At 52.1% G+C, this 22,861-nt stretch overlaps 1 protein-coding gene across 2 annotated transcripts in view; it reads left to right on the top strand.

The window, feature by feature from the left end:
* The window catches only part of LOC116958179 (uncharacterized), a 46,006-nt gene that overhangs the window by 5,367 nt on the left and 17,778 nt on the right, over positions 1-22,861 (top strand). For both annotated transcript variants that reach the window (XM_076055810.1, XM_076055811.1), the window contains exons 2-4: positions 3,107-3,505; positions 9,693-9,770; positions 21,442-21,549. In XM_076055810.1, coding sequence (XP_075911925.1) covers positions 3,107-3,505; positions 9,693-9,770; positions 21,442-21,549 — 585 coding nt within the window. The remainder of the gene's footprint in view (positions 1-3,106; positions 3,506-9,692; positions 9,771-21,441; positions 21,550-22,861) is intronic.

Below are 22,861 nucleotides of genomic sequence, written 5' to 3'. Positions count from 1 at the left end.
TTGAGATGTTGACTACCTCGCCGGGCCTACAGGAGATTCGTGGTTTCAATGCTGAGATGTTGACTACCTCGCTGGGCCTACAGGAGATTCGTGGGTTCAATGCTGAGATGTTGACTACCTCGCCGGGCCTACAGGAGAGTCGTGGGTTCTGCTGAGATGTTGACTACCTCGCCTGGTGTACAGGAGGTCATGGTTTCAATGTTGAGATGTTGACTACCTCGCCTGGTCTACAGGAGATTCGTGGGTTCAATGCTGAGATGTTGACTACCTCGCCTGGCCTACAGGAGACTCGTGGGTTCTGCTGAGATGTTGACTACCTCGCCTGGTGTACAGGAGGTCGTGGGTTCAATGCTGAGATGTTGACTACCTCGCCTCGTGTACAGGAGAGTTGTGGGTTCAATGTTGAGATGTTGACTACCTCGCCTGGTGTACAGGAGAGTCGTGGTTTCAATGTTGAGATGTTGACTACCTCGCCGGGCCTACAGGAAAGTCGTGGTTTCAATGTTGAGATGTTGACTACCTCGCCTGGTGTACAGGAGGTCGTGGGTTCAATGTTGAGATGTTGAGTACCTCGCCGGGCCTACAGGAGATTCGTGGGTTTATTGTTGAGATGTTGACTACCTCGCCTGGTGTACAGGAGGTCGTGGGGTCAATGTTGAGATGTTGACTACCTCGCCGGGCCTACAGGAGAGTCGTGGGTTCAATGTTGAGATGTTGACTACCTCGCCTGGTGTACAGGAGATTCGTGGGTTCAATGTTGAGATGTTGACTACCTCTCCTGGTGTACAGGAGGTCGTGGTTTCAATGTTGAGATATTGACTACCTCTCTTGGTGTACAGGAGGTCGTGGGTTCAATGTTGAGATGTTGACTACCTTGCCTGGTCTACAGGAGATTCGTGGGTTCAATGCTGAGATGTTGACTACCTCGCCGGGTCTACAGGAGAGTCGTGGGTTCAATGTTGAGATGTTGACTACCTCGCCTGGTGTACAGGAGAGTCGTGGGTTCAATGCTGAGATGTTGACTACCTCGCCGGGCCTACAGGAGATTCGTGGGTTCAATGTTGAGATGTTGACCACCTCGCCGGGCCTACAGGAGATTCGTGGTTTCAATGCTGAGATGTTGACTACCTCGCCTGGTGTACAGGAGAGTCGTGGGTTCAATGTTGAGATGTTGACCACCTCGCCTGGTGTACAGGAGATTCGTGGTTTCAATGTTGAGATGTTGACTACCTCGCCTGGTGTACAGGAGGTCGTGGTTTCAATGTTGAGATGTTGACTACCTCGCCTGGTCTACAGGAGAGTCGTGGGTTCAATGTTGAGATGTTGACCACCTCGCCTGGTCTACAGGAGATTCGTGGTTTCAATGCTGAGATTTTGACTACCTCTCCTGGTGTACAGGAGGTCGTGGTTTCAATACTGATATGTTGACCACCTCTCCTGGTGTACAGGAGGTCGTGGGTTCAATGCTGAGATGTTGACCACCTCTCCTGGTGTACAGGAGGTCGTGGGTTCTGCTGAGATGTTGACCACCTCGCCGGGCCTACAGGAGGTCGTGGGTTCAATGCTGAGATGTTGACTACTTCGCCGGGCCTACAGGAGAGTCGTGGTTTCAATGCTGAGATGTTGACTACCTCGCCGGGCCTACAGGAGAGTCGTGGGTTCAATGCTGAGATGTTGACCACCTCGCCTGGTCTACAGGAGATTCGTGGGTTCAATGCTGAGATGTTGACTACCTCGCCGGGCCTACAGGAGAGTCGTGGTTTCAATGTTGAGATGTTGACTAACCTCGCCGGGCCTACAGGAGAGTCGTGGTTTCAATGTTGAGATGTTGACCGCCTCGCCGGGCCTACAGGAGAGTCGTGGGTTCAATGTTGAGATGTTGACTAACCTCGCCGGGCCTACAGGAGAGTCGTGGGTTCAATGTTGAGATGTTGACTACCTCGCCGGGCCTACAGGAGATTCGTGGTTTCAATGCTGAGATGTTGACTAACCTCGCCGGGCCTACAGGAGATTCGTGGTTCCAATGTTGAGATCTTGACCACTTCACCTGGTGTACAGGAGGTCGTGGGTTCAATGTTGAGATGTTGACTACCTCTCCTGGTGTACAGGAGGTCGTGGTTTCAATGCTGATATGTTGACCACCTCGCCTGGTGTACAGGAGGTCGTGGGTTCTGCTGAGATGTTGACTACCTCGCCGGGCCTACAGGAGAGTCGTGGGTTCAATGCTGAGATGTTGACCACCTCGCCGGGCCTACAGGAGAGTCGTGGGTTCAATGCTGAGATGTTGACCACCTCGCCTGGTGTACAGGAGGTCGTGGTTTCAATGCTGAGATGTTGACTACCTCGCCTGGTGTACAGGAGGTCGTGGGTTCTGCTGAGATGTTGACCACCTCGCCTGGTGTACAGGAGAGTCGTGGGTTCAATGTTGAGATGTTGACCACCTCGCCGGGTCTACAGGAGGTCGTGGGTTCAATGTTGACTACCTCGCCTGGTGTACAGGAGGTCGTGGGTTCAATGCTGAGATGTTGACTACCTCGCCTGGTATACAGGAGGTCGTGGGTTCAATGCTGAGATGTTGACTACCTCGCCTGGTGTACAGGAGGTCGTGGTTTCAATGTTGACTACCTCGCCGGGCCTACAGGAGATTCGTGGGTTCAATGCTGAGATGTTGACCACCTCGCCGGGCCTACAGGAGGTCGTGGGTTCAATGTTCACTACTTCGCCGGGCCTACAGGAGAGTCGTGGTTTCAATGCTGAGATGTTGACCACCTCGCCGGGCCTACAGGAGATTCGTGGTTTCAATGCTGAGATGTTGACTAACCTCGCCGGGCCTACAGGAGATTCGTGGTTTCAATGCTGAGATGTTGACCAACCTCGCCGGGCCTACAGGAGACTCGTGGTTTCAATGTTGAGATGTTGATTACCTCTCCTGGTGTACAGGAGATTCGTGGTTTCAATGCTGAGATGTTGACTACCTCTCCTGGTGTACAGGAGATTCGTGGTTTCAATGCTGAGATGTTGACTACCTCGCCTGGTGTACAGGAGATTCGTGGTTTCAATGCTGAGATGTTGACCAACCTCGCCGCTTCCTCCTCCCCCTCCCCAGAGTGCGACCTGGTGCAGCAGGTCCGCTCGGCGCCACTCCGAGATGTCATCCTGCCCTGCCACGGGCGCCCTCCGGCGGCCCCAGCGTTGTTGGGCCCAGCGTTGGGCCCAGCGTTGTTGGGGCCCTGCTCCGTCGCCTCGGTGGCCTGGTACAGGCTGACGCCGCCGGCCGGGCGGATCCTGGTCCTCCATCGCGCGGGGCCCTCCCCGCCGCTCAACGCCTCTGGGGCCGCCGTCCCCGCCAGGGAGCCTCCGGCGGCCCTGGCGGCCGACGGAGCCTCGCTGCTGCTGTCGGCCGCGGCCGCCGCCGACGGAGGCCGCTATCGCTGCGCCCGCCGGCTGCGGTGCGCGAGCCGGGCGGTGTTCCGGTGCGACGAGGTGTCGCTGGTCGTCACCGAACGTGAGTGTAGTGTGAGTGTGTAGGTGTATGTGTACGTGTGTAGGTGTGAGTGTGTGTGTGTAGGTGTGTGTAGGTGTGTGTATGTGTGTGTGTGTGTGTGGGCGGTGTTCCGGTGCGACGAGGTGTCGCTGGTCGTCACCGAACGTGAGTGTAGTGTGAGAGTGTAGGTGTATGTGTAGTGTATGTAGTGTGTGTGTAGGTGTGTAGGTGTAGGTGTGTAGGTGTGTGTGTGTGTGGGCGGTGTTCCGGTGCGACGAGGTGTCGCTGGTCGTCACCGAGCGTGAGTGTAGTGTGTGGAGTGTGTAGGTGTGTGTGTAGGTGTATGTAGTGTGTGTAGGTGTAGGTGTATGTGTAGGTGTGTGTGTGTAGGTGTGTGTGTGTGTGGGCGGTGTTCCGGTGCGACGAGGTGTCGCTGGTCGTCACCGAGCGTGAGTGAAGTGTGAGTGTGTAGGTGTATGTGTAGGTGTGTAGTGTGTGTGGTGTGTGTGTAGTGTGTGTGTATGTAGTGTGTGTAGGTGTGTGTGTAGTGTGTGTGTGTAGGTGTGTGTGTGTGTGGGCGGTGTTCCGGTGCGACGAGGTGTCGCTGGTCGTCACCGAACGTGAGTGTGGTGTGTGTGGAGTGTGTAGGTGTATGTGTAGGTGTATGTGTAGTGTGTGTGTATGTAGTGTGTAGGTGTGTGTGTAGTGTGTGTGTATGTGTGTGTGTGGGCGGTGTTCCGGTGCGACGAGGTGTCGCTGGTCGTCACCGAACGTGAGTGTAGTGTGGAGTGTGTGTAGGTGTATGTGTATGTAGTGTGTATGTGTAGGTGTAGGTGTGTGTGTAGGTGTGTGTGTGTAGGTGTATGTAGTGTGTAGGTGTAGGTGTGTGTGTGGGCGGTGTTCCGGTGCGACGAGGTGTCGCTGGTCGTCACCGAACGTGAGTGTAGTGTGTGGAGTGTGTAGGTGTGTGTGTAGGTGTACGTGTGTATGTGTAGGTGTAGGTGTGTGTGTGTAGGTGTGTGTATGTAGTGTGTGTGTGTAGGTGTGTGTGTGTGTGGGCGGTGTTCCGGTGCGACGAGGTGTCGCTGGTCGTCACCGAACGTGAGTGTAGTGTGAGAGTGTACACGTAGGTGTACGTGTGTGAGTGTGTGTGTAGGTGTGTAGGTGTAGGTGTGTAGGTGTGTGTGTGTGTGGGCGGTGTTCCGGTGCGACGAGGTGTCGCTGGTCGTCACCGAGCGTGAGTGTAGTGTGGAGTGTGTAGGTGTATGTGTAGTGTGTGTAGTGTGTAGGTGTAGGTGTGTGTATGTAGTGTGTAGGTGTAGGTGTGTGTGTAGGTGTACGTGTAGGTGTGTGTGTGTGTGTGGGCGGTGTTCCGGTGCGACGAGGTGTCGCTGGTCGTCACCGAGCGTGAGTGTGTGTGTAGGTGTATGTGTAGGTGTGTAGTGTGAGTGTATGTAGTGTGTGTAGGTGTATGTGTAGGTGTAGGTGTGTGTGTATGTAGTGTGTAGGTGTAGGTGTGTGTGTGTGGGCGGTGTTCCGGTGCGACGAGGTGTCGCTGGTCGTCACCGAACGTGAGTGTAGTGTGGAGTGTGTAGGTGTATGTGTACGTGTGTAGGTGTGAGTGAGTGTGTGTGTGTGTGTAGGTGTACGTGTAGGTGTGTGTGTGTGTGTGGGCGGTGTTCCGGTGCGACGAGGTGTCGCTGGTCGTCACCGAGCGTGAGTGTGGTGTGGAGTGTGTAGGTGTATGTGTAGTGTGTGTAGTGTGTAGGTGTAGGTGTGTGTGTATGTGTGTGTGAGTGTAGGTGTGTGTGTGTGTGTGTGGGCGGTGTTCCGGTGCGACGAGGTGTCGCTGGTCGTCACCGAGCGTGAGTGAGTGTGTGTAGGTGTATGTGTAGGTGTGTGTATGTAGTGTGTAGGTGTAGGTGTGTGTGTAGGTGTGTGTAGGTGTGTGTGTGTGTGGGCGGTGTTCCGGTGCGACGAGGTGTCGCTGGTCGTCACCGAGCGTGAGTGAGTGTGTGTGTGTAGGTGTATGTGTAGGTGTGTGTGTATGTAGTGTGTAGGTGTAGGTGTGTGTGTGTAGGTGTGTGTGTAGTGTGTGTAGTGTGTGTAGGTGTGTGTGTGTGTGGGCGGTGTTCCGGTGCGACGAGGTGTCGCTGGTCGTCACCGAGCGTGAGTGAAGTGTGTGTAGTGTGTAGGTGTATGTGTAGGTGTGTGTGTATGTGTAGGTGTAGGTGTGTGTGTGTAGTGTGTGGTGTGTGTAGGTGTGTAGGTGTGTGTGTGTGTAGGCGGTGTTCCGGTGCGACGAGGTGTCGCTGGTCGTCACCGAGCGTGAGTGTAGTGTGTGTAGTGTAGTGTAGTGTGTGTAGGTGTATGTGTAGGTGTGTGTAGGTGTGTGTGTAAGTGTGTGTGTGTGTGTATGTAGTGTGTATGTGTGTGTGGAGTGTGTGTATGTGAGTGTGTGTGTGTGTAGTGTGTGTACGTGTGTAGGTGTAGGTGTGTGTGCGTGTGTGTGTGTGTACGTGTGTACGTGTGGTGTGTGTACGTGTGTACGTGTGTGTAGGTGTGTGTGTACGTGTGTGTGTAGGTGTGTATGTGTAGGTATATGTGTAGTGTGTGTGTATGTAGTGTGTAGGTGTAGGTGTGTGTGTGTGTGTGGGCGGTGTTCCGGTGCGACGAGGTGTCGCTGGTCGTCACCGAGCGTGAGTGTGTGTGAGTGTGGTGTGTGTAGGTGTACGTGTGTTAACGTAGGTGTGGTGTGTGTATGTGTTTAGGTGTGTACGTGTGTGTGTGTGTGTAGTGTGTGTGTAGGTGTGGTGTGTGTGTGTAGGTGTGTGTGTGTGTTTAGGTGTGTACGTGTGTGTGTGTATGTGTGTGTGTATGTGTGTGTGTAGTGTACGTGTGTTTGTAGGTGTGTGTGTACGTGTATGTGTGAGTGTGTGTGTAGGTGTGTGTGTAGGTGTGTGTGTGTGTGGGCGGTGTTCCGGTGCGACGAGGTGTCGCTGGTCGTCACCGAGCGTGAGTGCGTGTGAGTGTAAGTACGTAGGTGTGTACGTAGGTGTACGTGTGTACGTGTGTGTGTGTGTAGTGTGTAGGTGTGTGTGGTGTAGGTGTGTGTGTGTAGGTGTGTGTGTACGTAGGTGTACGTGTGTGTGTACGTGTGTGTGTGTGTATGTAGTGTGTGTGTAGTGTGTGTAGGTGTGGTGTGTGTACGTGTGTGTGTGTAGGTGTGTGTAGGTGTGTGTGTAGGTGTGTGTGTAGGTGTGTGTGTAGGTGTGTGTAGGTGTGTGTGTGGTGTGTGTCTGTGTAGGTGTGTGTGTTTAGGTGTGTGTTGTGTGTGTGTATGTAGTGTGTGTGTGTACGTGTGTGTGTGGTGTGTGTATGTGGTGTGTGTGTGTAGGTTTGTGTGTAGGTGTGTGTGTAGGTGTGTGTAGGTGTGTGTGTAGGTGTCTATGTGTAGGTGTGTGTAGTTGTGTGTAGGTGTGTGTGTAGGTGTGTGTGTGAGTGTGTGTGTAGTGTGTGTGTGTGTGTAGGTGTGTGTGTAGGTGTGTAGGTGTGTGTGTAGGTGTGTGTGTAGGTGTGTGTGTAGGTGTGTAGGTGTAGGTGTGTGTGTGTGTGTGGGCGGTGTTCCGGTGCGACGAGGTGTCGCTGGTCGTCACTGAGCGTGAGTGTAGTGTGAGTGTGTGTATGTACGTGTACGTGTGTGAGTGTGTGTGTAGGTGTGTGTGTGTAGGTGTGTGTGTGTAGGTGTGTGTGTAGGTGTGTGTGTAGGTGTGTGTGTGTACGTGTGTGTACGTGTGTGTAGGTGTGTGTGTGTGTACGTGTGTACGTGTGTGTGTGTACGTGTGTGTGTGTACGTGTGTGTGTACGTGTGTGTGTGTACGTGTGTGTGTGTACGTTTGAATATTGACGTGATTTTATTGAAACTTTGGGCCCCACACGTTGTGAAATCAACAGCACTGCGCCTCCAGCACGGGAAAATCTCTCCACAACTGCCCCAATCACCAATTCCCAAGCAATTTGAGAGCCCCTCACAAGACAAAGGTCCCCCGTGTAGCCTCTAACAGGCAGTAGGGGCAAGTGCTGTTAGTAGTAGCTACCTACACAGACAAAGATCCCCCGTGTAGCCTCTAGCAGGCTGTAGGGGCAAGTGCTGTTAGTAGTAGCTACCTACACAGACAAAGATCCCCCAGGTAGCCTCTAGCAGGCTGTAGGGGCAAGTGCTGTTAGTGGTAGCTACCTACACAGACAAAGATCCCCCGCATAGCCTCTAGCAGGCTGTAGGGGCAAGTGCTGTTAGTAGTAGCTACCTACACAGACAAAGCTCCCCCGTGTAGCCTCTAGCAGGCTGTAGGGGCAAGTGCTGTTAGTAGTAGCTACCTACACAGACAAAGATCCCCCAGGTAGCCTCTAACAGGCTGTAGGGGCAAGTGCTGTTAGTAGTAGCTACCTACACAGACAAATATCCCCCGCGTAGCCTCTAGCAGGCTGTAGGGGCAAGTGCTGTTAGTAGTAGCTACCTACACAGACAAAGGTCCCCCGTGTAGCCTCTAGCAGGCTGTAGGGGCAAGTGCTGTTAGTAGTAGCGAGTAGCTACCTAAATGGACAAAGCTCCCCCAGGTAGCCTCTAACAGGCTGTAGGGGCAAGTGCTGTTAGTAGTAGCTACCTACACAGACAAAGATCCCCCGCATAGCCTCTAGCAGGCTGTAGGGGCAAGTGCTGTTAGTAGTAGCTACCTACACAGACAAAGCTCCCCCGTGTAGCCTCTAGCAGGCTGTAGGGGCAAGTGCTGTTAGTAGTAGCTACCTACACAGACAAAGATCCCCCAGGTAGCCTCTAACAGGCTGTAGGGGCAAGTGCTGTTAGTAGTAGCTACCTACACAGACAAAGATCCCCCGTGTAGCCTCTAGCAGGCTGTAGGGGCAAGTGCTGTTAGTAGTAGCTACCTACACAGACAAAGATCCCCCGTGTAGCCTCTAACAGACTAGGGGCAAGTGCTGTTAGTAGTAGCTACCTACACAGACAAAGATCCCCCAGGTAGCCTCTAACAGGCTGTAGGGGCAAGTGCTGTTAGTAGTAGCTACCTACACAGACAAAGATCCCCCGTGTAGCCTCTAACAGACTGTAGGGGCAAGTGCTGTTAGTAGTAGCTACCTACACAGACAAAGATCCCCCGTGTAGCCTCTAACAGACTGTAGGGGCAAGTGCTGTTAGTAGTAGCTACCTACACAGACAAAGATCCCCCAGGTAGCCTCTAGCAGACTGTAGGGGCAAGTGCTGTTAGTAGTAGCTACCTACACAGACAAAGGTCCCCCGTGTAGCCTCTAGCAGGTTGTAGGGGCAAGTGCTGTTAGTAGTAGCTACCTACACAGACAAAGATCCCCCGTGTAGCCTCTAGCTGGCTGTAGGGGCAAGTGCTGTTAGTAGTAGCTACCTACACAGACAAAGCTCCCCCAGGTAGCCTCTAGCACCTGTAGGGGCAAGTGCTGTTAGTGGTAGCTACCTACACAGACAAAGATCCCCCGTGTAGCCTCTAACAGGCTGTAGGGGCAAGTGCTGTTAGTAGTAGCTACCTACACAGACAAAGATCCCCCGTGTAGCCTCTAGCTGGCTGTAGGGACAAGTGCTGTTAGTAGTAGCTACCTACACAGACAAAGATCCCCCAGGTAGCCTCTAGCAGACTGTAGGGGCAAGTGCTGTTAGTAGTAGCTACCTACACAGACAAAGCTCCCCCGTGTAGCCTCTGTCAGGCTGTAGGGGCAAGTGCTGTTAGTAGTAGCTACCTACACAGACAAAGCTCCCCCAGGTAGCCTCTAACAGACTGTAGGGGCAAGTGCTGTTAGCGAGCACCTCTGAAGGCCGGTTAACGGCACACGAGGGGGTGGGTGGCCAGCAACCACGTCCGACCGCCTTTGTCTCTCCCTTAGTGGCGATGTTCACTACACACCGCTACACCAGGTAACTCATTTGAGGCTGAGTCGACCTAGGGGAGGCCCGGGACCCGGTTCAGATGATCGTCACCGGCGGTGTTGGCCGTGAGCGGGAATCGAACCCGGGTCGCCGGGTTCATAGCGCAGGGTAGCGCTAACCACTGCACCACCGCTCCTCACACCGACACTACTTGATACACTCACACACACTCACACACCGTGCTGATGATTTGCTGTCCAATTATTCGTTTCTGTCTCTCTGTCTGTCTCTGACAAAAAGGTGTGGATGGCTACGGGCTACGTGAGTCAACAACATCAACAACATCAACAACAGCAGCAGCATCAACAACTGGAAAATGTATTCCTTAGCACTCTGCGATGATTGACAGTGTGCGAGTGTGTGGGTGAGTGGGTGAGTGTGTGGGTGAGTGGGTGAGTGGGTGGGTGAGTGAGTGGGTGGGTGGGTGAGTGGGTGAGTGGGTGGGTGAGTGGGTGGGTGGGTGGGTGAGTGAGTGGGTGGGTGGGTGAGTGGGTGAGTGTGTGAGTGAGTGGGTGGGTGAGTGGGTGGGTGAGTGGGTGGGTGAGTAGGTGGGTGAGTGAGTGTGTGAGTGTGTGAGTGTGTGGATGAGTGGGTGAGTGGGTGGGTGAGTGGGTGGGTGAGTGGGTGAGTGGGTGGGTGGGTGAGTGAGTGGATGAGTGGGTGGGTGAGTGAGTGAGTGGGTGAGTGGGTGGGTGAGTGGGTGGGTGAGTGGGTGGGTGGGTGAGTGTGTGGGTGAGTGGGTGGGTGAGTAGGTGGGTGAGTGAGTGGGTGAGTGGGTGAGTGGGTGGGTGGGTGAGTGAGTGAGTGAGTGGGTGAGTGGGTGAGTGGGTGGGTGAGTGGGTGAGTGGGTGGGTGAGTGGTTGAGTGGGTGGGTGAGTGGGTGAGTGGGTGGGTGGGTGAGTGGGTGGGTGGGTGAGTGGGTGGGTGAGTGGGTGAGTGGGTGGGTGGGTGGGTGAGTGGGTGGGTGGGTGGGTGAGTGGGTGGGTGAGTGGGTGAGTGAGTGAGTGGGTGGGTGGGTGAGTGGGTGAGTGGGTGGGTGAGTGGGTGGGTGAGTGGGTGGGTGAGTAGGTGGGTGAGTGAGTGTGTGAGTGTGTGAGTGTGTGGATGAGTGGGTGAGTGGGTGGGTGAGTGGGTGGGTGAGTGGGTGAGTGGGTGGGTGGGTGAGTGAGTGGATGAGTGGGTGGGTGAGTGAGTGAGTGGGTGAGTGGGTGGGTGAGTGGGTGGGTGGGTGAGTGAGTGGGTGAGTGTGTGGGTGAGTGGGTGGGTGAGTAGGTGGGTGAGTGAGTGGGTGAGTGGGTGAGTGGGTGGGTGGGTGAGTGAGTGAGTGAGTGGGTGAGTGGGTGAGTGGGTGGGTGAGTGGGTGAGTGGGTGGGTGAGTGGTTGAGTGGGTGGGTGAGTGGGTGAGTGGGTGAGTGGGTGGGTGGGTGAGTGGGTGGGTGGGTGAGTGGGTGGGTGAGTGGGTGTGTGGGTGAGTGGGTGGGTGAGTGAGTGAGTGGGTGAGTGTGTGGGTGAGTGGGTGGGTGAGTGAGTGGGTGAGTGGTTGGGTGAGTGGGTGGGTGAGTGGGTGAGTGGGTGGGTGGGTGAGTGGGTGGGTGGGTGGGTGAGTGGGTGGGTGGGTGGGTGAGTGGGTGAGTGAGTGGGTGGGTGGGTGAGTGGGTGGGTGGGTGGGTGAGTGGGTGGGTGGGTGGGTGAGTGGGTGGGTGGGTGAGTAGGTGGGTGAGCGAGTGGGTGAGTGGGTGGGTGAGTGTGCGAGTGTGTGGGTGAGTGGGTGAGTGGGTGAGTGGGTGGGTCAGTGGTTGAGTGGGCGAGTGAGTGAGTGGGTGGGTGGGTGAGTGAGTGGTTGGGTGAGTGAGTGAGTGTGCGAGTGGTTGGGTGAGTGAGTGAGTGTGCGAGTGGTTGGGTGAGTGAGTGAGTGGGTGGGTGGGTGAGTGTGTGAGTGGGTGGGTGAGTGGGTGGGTGGGTGGGTGAGTGAGTGAGTGGGTGGGTGGGTGAGTGGGTGGGTGGGTGAGTGGGTGGGTGGGTGGGTGAGTGGGTGGGTGGGTGAGTGGGTGGGTGAGTAGGTGGGTGAGTGAGTGTGTGAGTGTGTGGATGAGTGGGTGAGTGGGTGGGTGAGTGGGTGGGTGAGTGGGTGAGTGGGTGGGTGGGTGAGTGAGTGGGTGAGTGGGTGGGTAAGTGAGTGAGTGGGTGGGTGAGTGGGTGAGTGGGTGGGTGAGTGGGTGGGTGGGTGAGTGGGTGAGTGTGTGGGTGATTGGGTGGGTGAGTAGGTGGGTGAGTGAGTGGGTGAGTGGGTGAGTGGGTGGGTGGGTGAGTGAGTGAGTGGGTGGGTGAGTGAGTGAGTGGGTGAGTGGGTGGGTGAGTGGGTGAGTGGGTGGGTGAGTGGTTGAGTGGGTGGGTGAGTGGGTGAGTGGGTGAGTGGGTGGGTGGGTGAGTGGGTGGGTGGGTGAGTGGGTGGGTGAGTGGGTGAGTGGGTGGGTGGGTGAGTGAGTGGGTGAGTGTGTGGGTGAGTGGGTGGGTGAGTGAGTGAGTGGGTGAGTGTGTGGGTGAGTGGGTGGGTGAGTGAGTGGGTGAGTGGTTGGGTGAGTGGGTGGGTGAGTGGGTGAGTGGGTGGGTGGGTGAGTGGGTGGGTGGGTGGGTGAGTGGGTGGGTGGGTGAGTGGGTGGGTGAGTGGGTGGGTGGGTGAGTGGGTGGGTGGGTGGGTGAGTGGGTGGGTGGGTGGGTGAGTGGGTGGGTGGGTGGGTGAGTGGGTGAGTGTGTGGGTGAGTGGGTGGGTGAGTAGGTGGGTGAGTGAGTGGGTGAGTGGGTGAGTGGGTGGGTGGGTGAGTGAGTGAGTGGGTGAGTGGGTGAGTGGGTGAGTGGGTGGGTGAGTGGGTGAGTGGGTGGGTGAGTGGTTGAGTGGGTGGGTGAGTGGGTGAGTGGGTGAGTGGGTGGGTGGGTGAGTGGGTGGGTGGGTGAGTGGGTGGGTGAGTGGGTGAGTGGGTGGGTGAGTGAGTGAGTGGGTGAGTGTGTGGGTGAGTGGGTGGGTGAGTGAGTGGGTGAGTGGTTGGGTGAGTGGGTGGGTGAGTGGGTGAGTGGGTGGGTGGGTGGGTGAGTGGGTGGGTGGGTGGGTGAGTGGGTGGGTGAGTGGGTGGGTGGGTGAGTGGGTGGGTGGGTGGGTGAGTGGGTGGGTGGGTGGGTGAGTGGGTGAGTGGGTGGGTGGGTGAGTAGGTGGGTGAGCGAGTGGGTGAGTGGGTGGGTGAGTGTGCGAGTGTGTGGGTGAGTGGGTGAGTGGGTGGGTCAGTGGGTGAGTGGGCGAGTGAGTGAGTGGGTGGGTGGGTGAGTGAGTGGTTGGGTGAGTGAGTGAGTGTGCGAGTGGTTGGGTGAGTGAGTGAGTGAGTGAGTGGGTGGGTGGGTGAGTGGGTGAGTGAGTGGGTGAGTGGGTGGGTGGGTGGGTGAGTGGGTGAGTGAGTGGGTGAGTGGGTGAGTGAGTGGGTGAGTGGGTGAGTGGGTGGGTGAGTGGGTGAGTCGGTGGGTGAGTGGGTGAGTGGGTGAGTAGGTGGGTGAGTGGGTGGGTGAGTGGGTGAGTGGGTGGGTGAGTGTGCGAGTGTGTGGGTGAGTGGGTGGGTGAGTGAGTGTGTGAGTGTGTGAGTGAGTGGGTGAGTGTGTGGGTGAGTGGGTGAGTGGGTGAGTGTGTGGGTGAGTGGGTGGGTGAGTTAGTGAGTGAGTGGGTGGGTGGGTGAGTGGGTGAGTGTGTAGGTGAGTGTGTGGGTGAGTGGGTGGGTGAGTGAGTGGGTGGGTGAGTGGGTGAGTGAGTGAGTGGGTGGGTGAGTGGGTGAGTGAGTGGGTGAGTGGGTGAGTGGGTGGGTGAGTAGGTGGGTGAATGGGTGGGTGAGTGAGTGAGTGTGTGGGTGAGTGGGTGGGTGAGTGAGTGTGTGAGTGTGTGAGTGAGTGGGTGAGTGTGTGGGTGAGTGGGTGAGTGGGTGAGTGTGTGGGTGAGTGGGTGGGTGAGTTAGTGAGTGAGTGGGTGGGTGGGTGAGTGGGTGAGTGTGTGGGTGAGTGTGTGGGTGAGTGGGTAGGTGAGTGAGTGAGTGGGTGGGTGAGTGGGTGAGTGAGTGAGTGGGTGGGTGAGTGGGTGAGTGAGTGGGTGAGTGGGTGAGTGGGTGGGTGAGTAGGTGGGTGAATGGGTGGGTGAGTGAGTGAGTGTGTGGGTGAGTGGGTGAGTGGGTGGATGAGTAGGTGGGTGAGTGGGTGGGTGAGTGAGTGAGTGGGTGAGTGAGTGGGTGAGCGAGTGGGCGAGTGGGTGAGTGGGTGGGTTAGTGTGTGAGTGGTTGGGTGAGTGAGTGCGTGTGTGAGTGGGTGGGTGAGTGAGTGGGTGAGTAGGTGGGTGAGTGTGTGAGTGAGTGGGTGAGTGAGTGGGTGAGTGGGTGAGTGAGTGGGTGAGTGAGTGAGTGGGTGAGTGAGTGGGTTAGTGGGTGTGTGAGTGTGTGAGTGAGTGAGTGGGTGAGTGAGTGAGTGGGTGAGTGAGTGAGTGGGTGAGTGGGTGGATGGGTCAGTGGGTGGGTGGGTGAGTGGGTGAGTGTGTGGGTGAGTGGGTGAGTGAGTGTATGAGTGAGTGAATGAGTGAGTGAATGAGTGTATGCGTGAGTGAGTGTATGCGTGAGTGAGTGTATGAGTGAGTGAGTGGGTGAGTGTGTGGGTGAGTGGGTGAGTGGGTGAGTGTGTGGGTGAGTGGGTGGGTGAGTTAGTGAGTGAGTGGGTGGGTGGGTGGGTGAGTGGGTGGGTGAGTGGGTGAGTGGGTGAGTAGGTGGGTGAGTGGGTGGGTGAGTGGGTGAGTGGGTGGGTGAGTGTGCGAGTGTGTGGGTGAGTGGGTGGGTGAGTGAGTGTGTGAGTGTGTGAGTGAGTGGGTGAGTGTGTGGGTGAGTGGGTGAGTGGGTGAGTGTGTGGGTGAGTGGGTGGGTGAGTTAGTGAGTGAGCGGGTGGGTGGGTGAGTGGGTGAGTGTGTGGGTGAGTGTGTGGGTGAGTGGGTGGGTGAGTGAGTGGGTGGGTGAGTGGGTGAGTGAGTGAGTGGGTGGGTGAGTGGGTGAGTGAGTGGGTGAGTGGGTGAGTGGGTGGGTGAGTAGGTGGGTGAATGGGTGGGTGAGTGAGTGAGTGTGTGGGTGAGTGGGTGGGTGAGTGAGTGTGTGAGTGTGTGAGTGAGTGGGTGAGTGTGTGGGTGAGTGGGTGAGTGGGTGAGTGTGTGGGTGAGTGGGTGGGTGAGTTAGTGAGTGAGTGGGTGGGTGGGTGAGTGGGTGAGTGTGTGGGTGAGTGTGTGGGTGAGTGGGTAGGTGAGTGAGTGGGTGGGTGAGTGGGTGAGTGAGTGAGTGGGTGGGTGAGTGGGTGAGTGAGTGGGTGAGTGGGTGAGTGGGTGGGTGAGTAGGTGGGTGAATGGGTGGGTGAGTGAGTGAGTGTGTGGGTGAGTGGGTGAGTGGGTGGATGAGTAGGTGGGTGAGTGGGTGGGTGAGTGAGTGAGTGGGTGAGTGAGTGGGTGAGCGAGTGGGCGAGTGGGTGAGTGGGTGGGTTAGTGTGTGAGTGGTTGGGTGAGTGAGTGCGTGTGTGAGTGGGTGGGTGAGTGAGTGGGTGAGTAGGTGGGTGAGTGTGTGAGTGAGTGGGTGAGTGAGTGGGTGAGTGGGTGAGTGAGTGGGTGAGTGAGTGAGTGGGTGAGTGAGTGGGTTAGTGGGTGAGTGAGTGGGTGAGTGAGTAGGTGAGTGAGTGGGTGTGTGAGTGTGTGAGTGAGTGAGTGGGTGAGTGAGTGAGTGGGTGAGTGAGTGAGTGGGTGAGTGGGTGGATGGGTCAGTGGGTGGGTGGGTGAGTGGGTGAGTGTGTGGGTGAGTGGGTGAGTGAGTGTATGAGTGAGTGAATGAGTGAGTGAATGAGTGTATGCGTGAGTGAGTGTATGCGTGAGTGAGTGTATGAGTGAGTGAGTGTATGAGTGAGTGAGTGAGTGTATGAGTGAGTGTATGAGTGAGTGTTTGAGTGAGTGAGTGAGTGTATGAGTGAGTGTATAAGTGAGTGTATGAGTGAGTGAGTGTATGAGTGAGTGAGTGTATGAGTGAGTGAGTGTATGAGTGAGTGAGTGTATGAGTGAGTGTATGAGTGAGTGAGTGTATGAGTGAGTGAGTGTATGAGTAAGTGTATGAGTGAGTGGGTGAGTGAGTGTATGAGTGAGTGTTTGAGTGAGTGTATGTGTGAGTGTATGAGTGAGTGAGTGTATGAGTGAGTGAGTGTTTGAGTGAGTGAGTGTATCAGTGAGTGAGTGTATGAGTGAGTGAGTGTATGAGTGAGTGTATGAATGAGTGAGTGTTTGAGTGAGTGAGTGTATGAGTGAGTGGGTGAGTGAGTGTATGAGTGAGTGAGTGTTTGAGTGAGTGAGTGTATAAGTGAGTGAGTGTATGAGTGAGTGAGTGTATGAGTGAGTGTATGCGTGAGTGTATGAGTGAGTGTATAAGTGAGTGTATGAGTGAGTGAGTGTATGAGTGAGTGAGTGTATGAGTGAGTGAGTGTATGAGTGAGTGAGTGTATGAGTGAGTGTATGAGTGAGTGAGTGTATGAGTGAGTGAGTGTATGAGTAAGTGTATGAGTGAGTGGGTGAGTGAGTGTATGAGTGAGTGTTTGAGTGAGTGTATGTGTGAGTGTATGAGTGAGTGAGTGTATGAGTGAGTGAGTGTTTGAGTGAGTGAGTGTATCAGTGAGTGAGTGTATGAGTGAGTGAGTGTATGAGTGAGTGTATGAATGAGTGAGTGTTTGAGTGAGTGAGTGTATGAGTGAGTGGGTGAGTGAGTGTATGAGTGAGTGAGTGTTTGAGTGAGTGAGTGAGTGTATGAGTGTGTGTATGAGTGAGTGTATGAGTGAGTGGGTGAGTGAGTGTATTGAGTATGAGTGAGTGTATGAGTGAGTGAGTGTATGAGTGAGTGTATGAGTGAGTGAGTGTATGAGTGAGTGTATGAGTGAGTGAGTGAGTGTATGAGTGAGTGTATGAGTGAGTGAGTGTATGAGTGAGTGAGTGTATGAGTGAGTGTATGAGTGAATGAGTGTATGAGTGAGTGAGTGTATGAGTGAGTGAGTGTATGAGTGAGTGAGTGTATGAGTGAGTGAGTGTTTGTATGAGTGAGTGTGTGTATGAGTGAGTGTATGAGTGTGTGAGTGTATGAGTGAGTGTATGAGTGAGTGAGTGTATGAGTGAGTGTATGAGTGAGTGAGTGTGTGTATGAGTGAGTGTGTGTATGAGTGAGTGTATGAGTGTGTGAGTGTATGAGTGAGTGTATGAGTGAGTGAGTGTATGAGTGAGTGAGTGTATGAGTGAGTGAGTGTATGAGTGAGTGAGTGTATGAGTGAGTGAGTGTATGAGTGAGTGTATGAGTGAGTGTATGAGTGAGTGAGTGTATGAGTGAGTGAGTGTATGAGTGAGTGTATGAGTGAGTGAGTGTATGAGTGAGTGAGTGTATGAGTGAGTGTATGAGTGAGTGTATGAGTGAGTGAGTGTATGAGTGAGTGTATGAGTGAGTGAGTGTATGAGTGAGTGTATGAGTGAGTGAGTGAGTGTATGAGTGAGTGAGTGTATGAGTGAGTGAGTGTTTTAGTGAGTGAGTGAGTGTATCAGTGAGTGAGTGTATGAGTGAGTGAGTGTATGAGTGAGTGTATGAATGAGTGTGTGTATGAGTGAGTGTTTGAGTGAGTGAGTGTATGAGTGAGTGAGTGTTTGAGTGAATGAGTGAGTGTATGAGTGAGTGAGTGTATGAGTGAGTGTATGAATGAGTGTGTGTATGAGTGAGTGTATGAGTGAGTGGGTGAGTGAGTGTATGAGTATGAGTGAGTGTATGAGTGAGTGAGTGTATGAGTGAGTGAGTGTATGAGTGAGTGTATGAGTTAGTGAGTGTATGAGTGAGTGTATGAGTGAGTGTATGAGTGAGTGAGTGTATGAGTGAGTGTATGAGTGAGTGAGTGTATGAGTGAGTGAGTGTATGAGTGAGTGAGTGTATGAGTGAGTGAGTGTGTGTATGAGTGAGTGTGTGTATGAGTGAGTGTATGAGTGTGTGAGTGTATGAGTGAGTGTATGAGTGAGTGAGTGTGTGAGTGAGTGTATGAGTGAGTGAGTGTATGAGTGAGTGAGTGTGTGAGTGAGTGTATGAGTGAGTGAGTGTATGAGTGAGTGTATGAGTGAGTGTATGAGTGAGTGTATGAGTGAGTGAGTGTATGAGTGAGTGTATGAGTGAGTGTATGAGTGAGTGAGTGTATGAGTGAGTGAGTGTATGAGTGAGTGTATGAGTGAGTGAGTGTATGAGTGAGTGTATGAGTGAGTGTATGAGTGAGTGAGTGTATGAGTGAGTGAGTGTATGAGTGAGTGTATGAGTGAGTGAGTGTATGAGTGAGTGAGTGTATGAGTGAGTGAGTGTATGAGTGAGTGTATGAGTGAGTGAGTGTATGAGTGAGTGAGTGTATGAGTGAGTGAGTGTATGAGTGAGTCAGTGTATGAGTGAGTGTATGAGTGAGTGAGTGTATGAGTGAGTGAGTGTATGAGTGAGTGTATGAGTGAGTGAGTGTATGAGTGAGTGAGTGTATGAGTGAGTGAGTGTATGAGTGAGTGAGTGTATGAGTGAGTGAGTGTATGAGTGAGTGAGTGTATGAGTGAGTGCGTGTATGAGTGAGTGAGTGTATGAGTGAGTGAGTGTATGAGTGAGTGAGTGTATGAGTGAGTGTATGAGTGAGTGAGTGTATGAGTGAGTGAGTGAGTGTATGAGTGAGTGTATGAGTGAGTGTATGAGTGAGTGAGTGTATGAGTGAGTGTTTGAGTGAGTGAGTGAGTGTATGAGTGAGTGTATGAGTGAGTGAGTGTATGAGTGAGTGTATGAGTGAGTGAGTGAGTGTATGAGTGAGTGAGTGTATGAGTGAGTGTTTGAGTGAGTGTATGAGTGAGTGTATGAGTGAGTGAGTGTATGAGTGAGTGAGTGTATGAGTAAGTGTATGAGTGAGTGTATGAGTGAGTGAGTGTATGAGTGAGTGAGTGTATGAGTGAGTGAGTGTGTGTATGAGTGAGTGTATGAGTGAGTGAGTGTATGAGTGAGTGAGTGTATGAGTGAGTGAGTGTATGAGTGAGTGTATGAGTAAGTGTATGAGTGACTGAGTGTATGAGTGAGTGTATGAGTGAGTGTATGAGTGAGTGAGTGTATGAGTGAGTGAGTGTATGAGTGAGTGTATGAGTGAGTGAGTGTATGAGTGAGTGAGTGTATGAGTGAGTGAGTGTATGAGTGAGTCAGTGTATGAGTGAGTGTATGAGTGAGTGAGTGTATGAGTGAGTGAGTGTATGAGTGAGTGTATGAGTGAGTGAGTGTATGAGTGAGTGTTTGAGTGAGTGAGTGAGTGTATGAGTGAGTGAGTGTATGAGTGAGTGAGTGTATGAGTGAGTGAGTGTATGAGTGAGTGAGTGTATGAGTGAGTGAGTGTATGAGTGAGTGTATGAGTGAGTGAGTGTATGAGTGAGTGAGTGAGTGTATGAGTGAGTGTATGAGTGAGTGTATGAGTGAGTGAGTGTATGAGTGAGTGTTTGAGTGAGTGAGTGAGTGTATGAGTGAGTGAGTGTATGAGTGAGTGTATGAGTGAGTGAGTGTATGAGTGAGTGTATGAGTGAGTGAGTGAGTGTATGAGTGAGTGAGTGTATGAGTGAGTGAGTGTATGAGTGAGTGTTTGAGTGAGTGTATGAGTGAGTGTATGAGTGAGTGAGTGTATGAGTGAGTGAGTGTATGAGTAAGTGTATGAGTGAGTGTATGAGTGAGTGAGTGTATGAGTGAGTGAGTGTATGAGTGAGTGAGTGTGTGTATGAGTGAGTGTATGAGTGAGTGAGTGTATGAGTGAGTGAGTGTATGAGTGAGTGTATGAGTAAGTGTATGAGTGACTGAGTGTATGAGTGAGTGTATGAGTGAGTGTATGAGTGAGTGAGTGTTTGTGTGAGTGAGTGTATGAGTGAGTGAGTGTATGAGTGAGTGAGTGTATGAGTGAGTGTATGAGTGAGTGTTTGTGTGAGTGAGTGTATGAGTGAGTGAGTGTATGAGTGAGTGAGTGTATGAGTGAGTGAGTGTATGAGTGAGTGAGTGTGTGTATGAGTGAGTGTATGAGTGAGTGAGTGTATGAGTGAGTGAGTGTATGAGTGAGTGTATGAGTGAGTGTATGAGTGAGTGAGTGTATGAGTGAGTGAGTGTATGAGTGAGTGAGTGTATGAGTGAGTGAGTGTATGAGTGAGTCAGTGTATGAGTGAGTGTATGAGTGAGTGAGTGTATGAGTGAGTGTATGAGTGAGTGAGTGTATGAGTGAGTGTTTGAGTGAGTGAGTGAGTGTATGAGTGAGTGAGTGTATGAGTGAGTGTATGAGTGAGTGAGTGTATGAGTGAGTGAGTGTATGAGTGAGTGAGTGTATGAGTGAGTGCGTGTATGAGTGAGTGAGTGTATGAGTGAGTGAGTGTATGAGTGAGTGAGTGTATGAGTGAGTGTATGAGTGAGTGAGTGTATGAGTGAGTGAGTGAGTGTATGAGTGAGTGTATGAGTGAGTGTATGAGTGAGTGAGTGTATGAGTGAGTGTTTGAGTGAGTGAGTGAGTGTATGAGTGAGTGAGTGTATGAGTGAGTGTATGAGTGAGTGAGTGTATGAGTGAGTGTATGAGTGAGTGAGTGAGTGTATGAGTGAGTGAGTGTATGAGTGAGTGTTTGAGTGAGTGTATGAGTGAGTGTATGAGTGAGTGAGTGTATGAGTGAGTGAGTGTATGAGTAAGTGTATGAGTGAGTGTATGAGTGAGTGAGTGTATGAGTGAGTGAGTGTATGAGTGAGTGAGTGTGTGTATGAGTGAGTGTATGAGTGAGTGTATGAGTGAGTGAGTGTATGAGTGAGTGAGTGTATGAGTGAGTGAGTGTATGAGTGAGTGTATGAGTAAGTGTATGAGTGACTGAGTGTATGAGTGAGTGTATGAGTGAGTGAGTGTTTGTGTGAGTGAGTGTATGAGTGAGTGACTGTATGAGTGAGTGAGTGTATGAGTGAGTGTATGAGTGAGTGTTTGTGTGAGTGAGTGTATGAGTGAGTGAGTGTATGAGTGAGTGAGTGTATGAATGAGTGAGTGTATGAGTGAGTGAGTGTATGAGTGAGTGAGTGTATGAGTGAGTGAGTGTATGAGTGAGTGTATGAGTGAGTGTATGAGTGAGTGAGTGTATGAGTGTGTGTATGAGTGAGTGAGTGTATGAGTGAGTGAGTGTGTGAGTGAGTGAGTGTATGAATGAGTGAGTGAGTGTATGAGTGAGTGTATGAGTGAGTGTGTGAGTGAGTGAGTGTATGAATGAGTGATTGAGTGTATGAGTGAGTGTATGAGTGAGTGTATGAGTGAGTGAGTGTATGAGTGAGTGAGTGTATGAGTGAGTGAGTGTATGAGTGAGTGAGTGTATGAGTGAGTGTATGAGTGAGTGAGTGAGTGTATGAGTGAGTGTATGAGTGAGTGTATGAGTGAGTGTATGAATGAGTAAGTGTATGAGTGAGTGAGTGTATGAGTGAGTGTATGAGTGAGTGAGTGTATGAGTGAGTGAGTGTATGTATGAGTGAGTGAGTGTATGAGTGAGTGAGTGTATGAGTGAGTGTATGAGTGAGTGATTGTTTGAGTGAGTGAGTGTATGAGTGAGTGAGTGTATGAGTGAGTGAGTGAGTGTATGAGTGAGTGAGTGTATGAGTGAGTGAGTGTATGAGTGAGTGAGTGTATGAGTGAATGTATGAGTGAGTGAGTGTATGAGTGAGTGAGTGTATGAGTGAGTGAGTGTATGAGTGAGTGTATGAGTGAGTGAGTGTATGAGTGAGTGAGTGTATGAGTGAGTGAGTGAGTGTATGAGTGAGTGAGTGTGTGAGTGAGTGAGTGTATGAATGAGTGATTGAGTGTATGAGTGAGTTAGACAACTGTCCACTTTCCATGGGGGTTGATTCAGATGGATATTCCACCACCTCGCCCCTTCCAGCAGCAGCTGCTAGCGTGGTGGTGGTGGTGGCGGTGGTGGTGACGGTGGTGGTGGTGGTGGTGGTGTCGGTGGTGGTGGGGATCGTCCTGGCAGTAAAGCGATGCAAACGTAAGTGTAGTGTGTAGTGTATAGTGTAGTGTATAGTGTAGTGTATAGTGTAGTGTATAGTATAGTGTATAGTATAGTGTAGTGTATAGTGTAGTGTATAGTGTAGTGTATAGTGTAGTGTATAGTGTAGTGTATAGTGTAGTGTATAGTGTATAGTGTAGTGTAGTGTATAGTGTAGTGTATAGTGTAGTGTATAGTGTAGTGTATAGTGTAGTGTGTAGTGTAGTGTATAGTGTAGTGTATAGTGTAGTGTGTAGTGTAGTGTATAGTGTGTAGTGTATTGTATAGTGTATAGTGTAGTGTATAGTGTATACTGTAGTAGTGTATAGTGTAGTGTAGTGTGTAGTAGTGTATAGTGTAGTAGTGTAGTGTATAGTAGTGTAGTGTATAGTAGTGTAGTGTATAGTGTAGTGTATAGTGTAGTGTATAGTAGTGTACTGTTTTGTAGTATATAGACGTGTGAGTCTATGGGTCTCTGTGTGAGTAGTCTATGGGTCTCTGTGTGAGTAGTCTATGGGTCTTTATGTGAGTAGTCTATGGGTCTCTGTGTGAGTAGTCTATGGGTCTCTATGAGTAGTCTATGGGTCTCTATGAGTAGTCTATGGGTCTCTGTGTGAGTAGTCTATGGGTCTCTGTGTGAGTAGTCTATGGGTCTTTATGTGAGTAGTCTATGGGTCTCTATGAGTAGTCTATGGGTCTCTATGAGTAGTCTATGGGTCTCTGTGTGAGTAGTCTATGGGTCTCTGTGTGAGTAGTCTATGGGTCTCTGTGTGAGTAGTCTATGGGTCTCTGCGTGAGTAGTCTATGGGTCTCTGTATGAGTAGTCTATGGGTTTCTGTGTGAGTAGTCTGTGGGTCTCTGTGTGAGTAGTCTATGGGTCTCTGTGTGAGTAGTCTATGGGTCTTTATGTGAGTAGTCTATGGGTCTCTGTGTGAGTAGTCTATGGGTCTCTGTGTGAGTAGTCTATGGGTCTTTATGTGAGTAGTCTATGGGTCTTTGTGTGAGTAGTCTATGGGTCTCTGTGTGAGTAGTCTATGGGTCTCTGTGTGAGTAGTCTATGGGTCTCTATGAGTAATCTATGGGTCTCTACGTGAGTAGTCTGTGGGTCTCTGTGTGAGTAGTCTATGGGTCTCTGTGTGAGTAGTCTATGGGTCTCTGTGTGAGTCTCTGTGTGAGGAGTCTATGGGTCTCTGTATGAGTAGTCTATGGGTCTCTGTGTGAGTAGTCTATGAGTCTCTGTGTGAGTAGTCTATGGGTCTCTGTGTGAGTAGTCTATGGGTCTCTGCGTGAGTAGTCTATGAGTCTCTGTGTG

The sequence above is a fragment of the Petromyzon marinus genome, chromosome 73, assembly GCF_048934315.1.
Source record: "Petromyzon marinus isolate PM22_M1 ecotype Great Lakes invasive population chromosome 73, UKy_Petmar_22M1.pri1.0, whole genome shotgun sequence".
Classification (NCBI taxonomy): Eukaryota; Metazoa; Chordata; class Hyperoartia; order Petromyzontiformes; family Petromyzontidae; genus Petromyzon; species Petromyzon marinus.
This window is presented reverse-complemented; position numbering and strand designations above follow the sequence as displayed.